Consider the following 9,820-nt stretch of genomic DNA (forward strand, 5'->3'; position numbering starts at 1 on the left):
CATGAGGCCTGGGGGGCTGAAGGCCTGCAGGGCTCTGGTCTGCAAGGCTGAGAAGGTAGAGGCTGACCCAACTTCCCTTTGGGTTTCCAGATGGGTCAGGTGAGCGATCAGCTGAAGAGGACACTACGCAGTCGCAGCATGGGGTGGTGAGTGCACAAGGTGGGGAGAGGGGGTGAGAGCGGCTGGTAGCCACGGCCTAAAGCCCAGGACTCTGGGGCAGGCGGTACCATTACTGTCCTCATTTTACTTTTTTTTTTTTTTTTTTTAAGATTTTATTTATTTATTTGACAGAGAGAGAGATCACAAGTAGGCAGAGAGGCAGGCAGAGAGAGAGAGAGAGGGAAGCAGGCTCTCTGCTGAGCAGAGAGCCCGATATGGGACTCGATCCCAGGATCCCGAGATCATGACCTGAGCCGAAGGCAGCGGCTTAACCCACTGAGCCACCCAGGCGCCCTACTGTCCTCAGTTTTCATTTGTCCCCTAGGTCAGCAACATGAGGTCCACCATGTTCCAGCCCCTCTCCCCAGTCTCCCATCATGGCTGCTGGGAGAAAGTACATGGGAGGGGCCTGGGAGAAAGTACCATGCCGTACAAGAGCAGGCCCCAAACTGCCCGATTTCCCTCCTGAGAAACACTGTGTCACTGTTCTTTCGGAGGCTAGATAACCTTGTGTCTGTCCTTAGTTCAGGCTGCCTCTAGGCAGCACATTCCCCAAGGAAATGGCCTCTCCAGCCTTCCCCACCCAGCCCCTGAGGTACTGGTTCTTTGTTTGGTGGCTACCTCTCTGTCCTCCCTTCTGTCTTGGCCCCTCTCCATCTCTGTCTGGAGTTAGGATGAGCTAAACTGGCCCGCTTTCTCTGGTCAGAGAGGAAAGGGGTAGGAGGATGGGTTTCTACACTGACTGAAGTCCCCAGCCGCCCTCTGCACTGTGTCTACAAGGGGAACAACTCCACCTCCTCTCTCAGCCCGGGTCACCTGGACCCTGGGGGACTGGAGGCTGGCCTTCCATGCTCGGGGACTCCCCAGGGGTCTGAACTAACGAGCTCCCCCTTTACCTCTGCCATTCCATCCTCTCCCTAGGAGGCAGCATGCTAAGAGAAGCCTACCTAGGCTTGGTTCCAGGCCCTGATTAGCTACTTACTGCATGACGTTGAGCAAGTCCCATTAGAGGGCTGGGCTCCTCGATTCCATCTTGCCACTATTCCACTTGACAAGCATTTCCTGGGAGCCTCCTATGTACCTGTGCCTGTTCTGGGGCCTGAGACAGTTTCCTGGGAACTCCTGTAGGCTGTCTGGCCAGTCTCTGACTCAGAGATCATGTGGGCAGAAAGGGGCTGTAGAAGGAGGAATATGAATGACTCGGTATCAGTGAGGGGGGGGGTAGTAAGCCCACTTGGTCCTCTGCCTTGGCCTGGAGCTGCCCAGTCCTCTAACCATGAGCTGTGCTGCTCCTGCCTCATTACACGGTCCTCACCACAGACCCTTTGCTATCACTGCCAGTCTGCCCAAGACCTGGTCTGGAGGGGCGGGGTCTCAGGATCTTAGGTTCCAGGGGCTCAAGAAATCAGGCTCTGGGGACCAAGGGTCTCCAGGTGGGGCCTGCTTTAAGTCTTCCACCCTGTGGGATTCTGGGGCCTGGTGTGAGATCTTCAGAGGCCCATCCTTTCCCCAATCAACAAAATCTCCTCAAAGAATTCCCCGACTCTTGACTCACCACAGCCTCACCTTCCATTTCTTAAATATGAAGCTTCCCAGGTCCCTGATCGAGGTGTCTCCCAGATCAAGACCTCAGCACACGTGTTCACTCCAGCCCCAAGGCCCTGGCTCTGACAGGCCTGAGAAGGGCTTGGTGGAGGCTGGATTTCCAAACCACCATCCTCTGAGAGTTTTCAAAGATTCACCGTCTGAGAACATCTTGGGCCACATCCAGATCTTTTCATCCCTAGTGTGTGCCTCTCTTTACTAGGAAGTGATGGTGGTGTCCACTATAGTAGGCCTCACCACAGCCTGTCTTGCTGCTCCTCTGCGGGCACAGGCCCGGCAGTGATCCTTATCCCTCCTGCCATTTGCAGAGACATTCCCAGGATCCGTGTTCAGGGGAGAGTGGGAGAAAGAGAGGCCTGGGCACCCCAGCCCCCACTGGTCTCAGCTCTCCTCTGGGCTTCATCTCTCGCCACTTCCGACCGAATGGGGCAGGCAGCACGACAGTCAAGATTGTCCTGAAGGAGAAACATAAGAAAGGTGGGGATGGGAACTTCCTCTGATCCCTAAGGTGGGAAAAGGGGGCCCCAACTGTTCCTGCCTTCCATCCCTGCAACCCCCCGACCCTAGCTCAGTGCTTCCCTGATCTCAACTTGGCGAGGAGCTTGTAGATTCCTAAAATATCAAAACTGGAGTGTCCTGAAAGGGCACTGAGGTTCAGAGTACTGAGTGAGACACAGAACCATCCCTAGAACCAAGACCATGGGGGCAGCACAACAGTATTTTCTGAGCCTCTGCCATGTCTTTGCTGGGAATTGAGGGCACAGAAGAGAGAAATGAAAAGTGGTCCTTGTCCTGGAGGGGCTTCAGACATGGAAATAAATATAGTAGAAGGAAGCTGTGAGAGAAAGACATAGGGAGCGGAGGGAAGCTGCAGGCAGATGGGCAGAATGGTGTAGAGAAGGAGCAGCAGAAGGGGAGGAAAGCAGGCTCGGTGCAGGGCTCCCACTGGGGCAGCGGGCACAGCTGTGGAGCTACCTGTCACAGCCCCGGACTCATGGGACACTGAAGCTAAGAAATTAAAAGGGACCTGCCCGAGCTCACACTGCCAGGTAGGAACAGAACTGGGTCTAAGAACTCCCCCTGCCAGAGGTGCCCCGGAAGGGCAGGGGGAGAACTCTCCATCTTTAGCAAGAACACACTGGACCCATACTGGGCTGGGGTCAGCCCTGAGTGCTGCAACAGGGGAGAAGGCAGGGACCGGGGACCAGTTTTATACCCGGCCTCCACTTGGCAGGCAGTGTGGCTGGGCCAGTCCGGTGGAGCAGGGGCTCCCCAAGTTCCTGGCCCCATCCATTCCTGGGACTCTGGCCCAGGTCCGTGGCACTGACCCTCCTCCCTTCCCGCCCTCCTTGGCCCAGCCTGTGTGCACAGTGGGAAGACATACTCCCATGGGGAGGTGTGGCACCCAGCTTTCCGCTCCTTTGGACCCCTGCCCTGCATCTTGTGCACCTGTCAGGATGGCCGCCAGGACTGCCAACGGGTGACTTGTCCCACGGAGTACCCCTGCCATCGCCCTGAGAAAGTGGCCGGGAAGTGTTGCAAGATTTGCCCAGGTACAAAGAGATGCTGGGGACAGGGAAGGCAGTGGGAGCAGAGTCCCTCTCCCCAGGGCACAGGTACTTGGAATATCTCCAACACAGGGGGTCAGGCTGCAAGGGCTTTAGACATACAGGAGTGGAAAATGCCTGGCTCACAAAATACTGGCCTTAGAGAACCAATTCAGAGACTCTAGCACGTATACACAGAATCAGTCAATCTGGTGCCAGAGGCACCAGAACTTTCCCAGGGACTTTAAAGACCTGAAGGGGAAGTGAGACCAGTGGCCTGGCTTCCTGGGCTCACCAGGCAGGGGTGGGGAGGGGGCAGAGTATTCATGATCTCCTTGTCTTCCCCAGAGGACAAGGCAGACCCTGGCCCCAGTGACATCAGTGCCACCAGGTGTCCGAAGGTGCCAGGCCATGTCCTCGTCCACACATCAATAGCTCCAAGCCCAGACAACCTATATCGCTTTGCCCTCGAGCATGAGGCCTCTGAGCAGGTGGAGATCTACCTCTGGAAGCTGGTAAAAGGTGAGCATTGGCCCCCTCCCAGCTGGGCTTACCTCTGGCCTGTCCCCCTTACCAGGCACCTTAGGAGCATTTTGTGGATCAAGGGCCCTCCAGCCCAGGAAGACCCGCCTCTGGCTACCCTTCTAGATTTAAGTCTCCAATTCCAAGAGAGAGAGAGAGACAGAGATTGGGCCTGGGATTCTCTGACAGTTCTGATAAGCTCATCCACTTGCCAACGCCAGGGACTCGAAGTGCTCCCTCTCCTGGGTGGAAGGGGTTGTTGCACTTGCAAGGAAGCCAGGAAAAGGGTGATGCCTATGGCGGGGTGGGGGAGCAAAGAGGCACATTTCCTGGTAGAGGGTTAGCACACAGTGAGGGGAGAGCTTTTCAGGCAGAAAGGCCTTCACACTGTCCGCAAGGCAAGAGGGCCTGCCTGAAGGCTAGTCTCATTCAGCCTTTTCCGTATGGGAGATTCTAGCCTTCCAATAAGTTGACGTCAAAACATAGCTCTCGTTCTGTGAGAAACTCACCAGCGGCACTGGGATGCTCAGATCACCAGCTGAAGGTCAAGAGGTGTTGTCATTGAGAAGAAAATTGCTGAGAGTTGGGCTTTTAGGTTCCTCTTGCCAAACATAGATCCCCTGGGTGGAGTAAAACAAACCAAACTCTTTAAGTGTGAGTTAGCTATAAGGTCACCTCTCTCTCCCGCTGGGTCTGGCTGGAGTGGGTGGGGGTGTGCGAGGGGATGGTCATACTGATGGTCAGGAGGATAACCGATGTGTGGAGCACTTCAGAGTTTACAAAGTGCTTCACATTCATGATCTCATTTGATCCTCAACGATCCTGAGAGTTAGGTATTATTATCCCCATTTTACAGATGAGGAAACTGAGGCTCAGAGAGGTGAAGTACCTGGCCCAAGGCCACACAGCCAGTAAGTGGAGGACGGGAGCTAGAGCCCGTGTCTTGTGGCGTCAGATGCGGCTCTTTCCCTGCTCTACTCTGCCTCCTGTCCTAGGAGGAATGGACGAAGAAAGCGGAGCCGTTCAGCCTGGAGAAGAGAAGACTCAGGGGGACAGGACCATTGGCTTCCAGGCTCTGAAGGATTGACCCAGGCAGGGGGAGCAGTTGGGTTCTGAGTGACTGCAAGGGTCAGAACAACAAGCAGGGGCTTTGAGAATCAGACAGCCTTGAGTTTGAATCCCGGCTCTGCTCTTTCTTAGCTGTGTGGCCTTGGGTAATCACTTGACCTCCCTGGGCCTCAATTTTTCTTCTGTTAATTGGGAAGGAGGGTTTTTGGAGAATTAAATGAAATAACATGGGTACAGCCCTGACCTATAGTAGGTGCTAACAACATTAGTACCTTCATCCCACCTACTCAGAATTACAGAGAAGCATATTTCTACCGATGAGGGGAAGCACTTTCTCATACTTAGACCCTTTCTGTCAAAGAAGGGAGGGAGCAAGCTCAATTCACAGGCGTGTGCAAGCAGCAGCTGGTGGGGGCTTTGCCACAGCCGAGGAGTTAGATTCAGGAACACTTATCATTGTTTTGTGCCTTGAGGTCCCCTCAATCCCTGGATAGGTGCAGGTTTACTTCAGACCTTCCCCCAACCCCACAAGGTACTGGGACCACAAAGAGCAACAGACCCCAGTCTCTGTCCGTAGGAACCCAGGACTTAGTGATTTGGATGCAGCAGGAACTCCCCGGGAGCTGGGCTGGTCAGGCTGGAAGGCTTCGTGGAGAAGGAGGCATTAGGAAGGCAAGAGGAGCACAATGCAGGCAAGGGTGGCAGCGAGAGCCTCAGGCCCCAGAGCCTCGGGTTCCATGCGCTCTGCTCTCCCCTGCAGTGTAGTAGGGTGTAGTAGGCCCTTTGCTAATGTGTTTCATTTTCATCCATCTAAGAAACCTGAGGGATATGTATGAATGTACCATCCTGCAGATAAAACTGAGTCTGAAAGGTAAAACCACTTGCTCAAAGTCACACAGTTTAAGCGGTCAAGCAAAGATTCAAACCCAGGTCTGACTCTCCACAGAGGTGACATAATGCTTTCAGAGAGGTGCCTAAGGAAGGTCAAGATGTGCCCAGGATGGTGCAGACTAGAGCGTTGTAGCTCAAGGCCAATCTCACTACCACCAGACCCAGCAGAAAAGGAGTAGGGGGCAGGAACTCCTGAGCTTCACCGTGCCAGGCTCTACCCTCCTGTCACTGGCAAACATGCCCAACCGCCATCTCCTGGGGGCCTAAGTGCCTCACCAGTCACCTCTCTACCCCACACTGTGGGGGTCAAAGCAAACACTCCTGCGGCCCGTCAGTGGGAAACCCTGTTTCTTCACCCAGAGGTGAACTGGCCTGGAGATGTCGACACCCAGACTCAGGGAGGCCAGGCCACCATGGGGCCAGCCTCAGGCCCCAGAAACTGGCTTATTGTGAAGAGCCTTTCGATTCTGGAGTTTCAGAGTAGAGGGACCTCAGGGATCCTGATTCCAACCCCTGTCTAGGAAGGAAGCCCCCTACGGCCTCCCGGATGGTCTCCAGCCCCTGTCCCCACCTATAAAGGGTTTGTCTTTACATTGAGCTGAGCCTCACCTGCCGGTACCATCTCTGCCCTGGGCGTTCAGAGTCCAGCTGCCCTCAGACCTGGCCCACCCTCCAATGGCATGGCCATGCTCCTCAGGACAGCTCTCGATTCCAGATCCAAGAGCTCAGTTCTTACACTCATGCTTTATAGGCTACAGTGTGAAGACTTCCCCTCATCCCAATCACCTCCTCTCCAATCTGTGTTCCGGGGTGTGTGCAGCAGCAGGCCTGGGCAGAAGGACCTATTGCTATCTCGGGCTTGTGATGTAGCCTGGGCCTCTGGAGCAAGTCTCTCCCATAGCCTGGTCCTTGGCATCTGGACTAGGGGTCCTGAGAATGACGCTAGACATTCCCAGCCTCCTGGACCTTAGTGCTGAACGTTCTCCTCAGTGGCATCCTACTCAGATTTCCATAAGCAAGGCCAGTTCTTAGTTTTCTTGAGAGCTGTGCTGGCCTAGCAGAGGCCTTGCTGTCACATCTGTTCTTTCTGGCCACAGACCCTGGCAGTCACAGCTGGTGCAACTTCATAGCCCATGTGCTCGGGACCTCAGGGCCAGGTGTGGTGCCTGTGGTCAGCTTCCCATGGGACACAAACATCAGGAGATCCAGCTAATGCCTCATTCCCTTTAGGGCCCGGGCTAGACAGGGTACTCCTATGTTTCCTTACCCATCCATTCATTGAGGGATCATTCACTCATTTGTTCATTCACTCACTTGTCCCACATGATTAATGTGGGTCAGGCTCAGGGGAGCCAGAGAGGAAAACCCTGCAGGAGTAACCAGAAGAGGCAAGGACAGACACGATGAGAGCACACTGGAAATAGGTCTAATCACCAACAGAAGCTAAGAACTGTGGGTGCCGCAGGGAGGGGAGATCAAGGAAGACTTCCCAGCCAAAGCTTAGAGGATGCATAGGAGTTCATCTGGTGGCAGCAGGAGAAACAGAAGTCAACGGGAGAAGGAGTTGGAGCAGCGGGGGTGGCCTATGTAAAGGCTGGGGACCTCAGGGTACTTTAAGTAATCCGTTAGGGCTGGAGCACAGGAAAACCACTAGGGGCTGGGTGAAGAGCCTCGTTCTGAAACGGGTCCTACCACTCTGACACTTGACGTTCCTTGGGAGTCTGATAAGCACACCTACCGATTTTTATCATATACTCTATAACCAGAAAAAAAGCACAACCAGTCCATATGGGCTTCCTCCCCCACCCCCACACTGTGGACAGGTGAGTAGTGTGAGAGGGTCAGCAGAGAGGGGATGAGAGATCAGGGAAAGAGAGTGACAGGTTATGTATGGTTTCAAATGACTGCAGTTAGGATCACAGACTGCAGGGGGCATAAGAGGGGTCAGAAGTCTAGTGTAGTGACCCTGGCAAGATGTGACCAGGCAAGAATGGAGAAAGTGGCAGTGGAGATGGGAGGGTAGGTTCAAAATACTGAGGAAATTTAGTCCACAGGGTTTGGTGTCTGGTTGGAACAGGGGAGGGGAGGGGTGACTAGGTCGCATCTCTAAGTTATCCTGTTCCGTTGACTGCATGGCCCCACCTTTCCTGCTCATGCCCTTGCCTCTGCCTTCAGGAATCTTCCACTTGATTCAGATCAAGAAAGTCAGGAAGCAAGACTTCCAGAAAGAGGCACAGAACTTCCGGCTCCTCACCGGCACCCATGAAGGTGGGACATTAGGCTGAGGACTGGGGCCTGGGAAGAAAGCCGGGCCAGAGGCCAGGCCCTCTCGGGGAGCTCCCGGCTGCTGGTGCTGGGAGGGGGGCAGGGTGGCTGTCGGCCACAGACGTCAGTTCCCGGCACAGGAATCCAGTGGGCGTCTGGGCCAGAGATTTCTCAATTTAGGGCACTTGGAAGTGGGAAGGTGAAGCAGAACCATCTGGATTTGGTCCTGGGAGTGGGGGAGACAGGGCTGTGGAGGAGGGAAGCCTGAGCCCCCAAACCCTCATGCTGCCTACCCCCTCTCTATTGGAACATTTCCTACTGAAACCCTCCTAACCACTTTCCTTCGGATGCCCCTTATTTGAGGAAGATGGACCCAGGTGGGGTTTCAGATGGGGAAGGAAGTCACAGATGGGAGTGTCATCAACAGGTGTTAGGAAACCAGCCTAGGCCCAAATGCTGGTTGGTTGAAGGTGGGGTCATGTGCCAAGAAGTGACTGGGATGGGGTATGATGGAAATACCCATCTCCTACCTCCTGTGGACTCCAAACCCAGGCTCTCACCATCTTTCTTAAGTTTTTCCTACCCCAGTCACTGCCTCACTGTGCACACGCATGCACACACGCACACCCCACACCCCTCTTTTGCTTTCCTCTATGCAGGTCACTGGAATGTTTTCCTAGCCCAGACCCCGGAGCTGAAGGTCACAGCCAGTCCAGACAAAGCAACCAAGACCTTATAACAAAGACCTAAACAGTTGCAGATATGAGCAATATATAATTTTTGTTGTTATATATTAATAAATGATAAGTTGCATTACCCCTCAACCCTGTCTGCTGAGTTCCTGTCCAGTCTCCGCGTGTTCCCACAGGGACTGCAAGGCAGGCCTGGTTATGCCCATTTTACAGGGCTAGAGACTGAGGTGCAGCAGAGGTAGAGACTGGCCCCTGTCCTTGAGAGTAATTGTTACCAGAGTCAGGGCTAGTTCCCCCAGCCTCCCTGCCCAGCTCCTTGTCTGCCTTGGGGGGGGGGGGCTCTCCCCTGCACTGCACTGCTTTTGTCCCTGCCCTGCCCCACTGCTATGGCTCCTCCTGCTTTTATGCGCCCCCCACCTCCTGGAGCTCACTGGCACTGAGCCTAGGAAAGGGACTGACTCCAGTTAGCCAGTGGAGGGGTAAAGAGAGCCTCAAGGCACTTCCCCCAGCAAATCTTCCAGGGATCCTTACAAATGTCAGGCAAGCTCTACAATAAGGACACTGAATTTTGTGAGGAGCGGTAATTTGCTGGGAGCTGGGGGGCAGGGCAGGAGCGGAGGCTGAGCTGGGGGCAGGTCTCCTGTTCCAGGCTAGCACTCCTCCCCCTGGTCTGCCCAGACCCGTGACCCATGGCATAAGCCCAAAGAGTCTCACCTCTGAGGATTTCCAAGACTTGGCAGTCACATTGCCAACCCCAGCACCACAATCTGGGAAGAGAGCCTAACAGTTACAATTAAAGACAACATTAATAATTTGTCCTGCCCTACATGTACAATTACGTGCAATTTCAAAGATGTTTTAATGCTCACGATTCCATGTAAGATGAATAGTGTAGGAATTACCCAAACTTTAGAGAAGATGAAACAGAAGATCAGGATGGGCCACTGTCTTCCCCAAAGCCTCACAGTGACAGTGAGGGAGGCCCAGGCTAGAACTCAGGCCCACCACCTCCCAGACCAATGGTTCCCCTCCAGTGCAGCACTGCCCTCCTCCCCAAGCTGGAGCGGAAGT

At 54.4% G+C, this 9,820-nt stretch overlaps 1 protein-coding gene across 1 annotated transcript in view; it reads left to right on the forward strand.

Annotated features, from left to right (window-relative positions):
- The window catches only part of CHRDL2 (chordin like 2), a 29,525-nt gene extending 20,649 nt beyond the window's left edge, over positions 1-8,876 (forward strand). Inside the window, exons 6-11 of the mRNA XM_059132682.1 lie at positions 91-146; positions 2,073-2,241; positions 3,123-3,317; positions 3,660-3,833; positions 7,968-8,060; positions 8,717-8,876. Coding sequence (XP_058988665.1) covers positions 91-146; positions 2,073-2,241; positions 3,123-3,317; positions 3,660-3,833; positions 7,968-8,060; positions 8,717-8,796 — 767 coding nt within the window. The 3' untranslated portion in view covers positions 8,797-8,876. The remainder of the gene's footprint in view (positions 1-90; positions 147-2,072; positions 2,242-3,122; positions 3,318-3,659; positions 3,834-7,967; positions 8,061-8,716) is intronic.
- The last annotated feature ends 944 nt before the right edge of the window (positions 8,877-9,820 follow it).

This window comes from Mustela lutreola, chromosome 1 (genome assembly GCF_030435805.1).
Source record: "Mustela lutreola isolate mMusLut2 chromosome 1, mMusLut2.pri, whole genome shotgun sequence".
Classification (NCBI taxonomy): Eukaryota; Metazoa; Chordata; class Mammalia; order Carnivora; family Mustelidae; genus Mustela; species Mustela lutreola.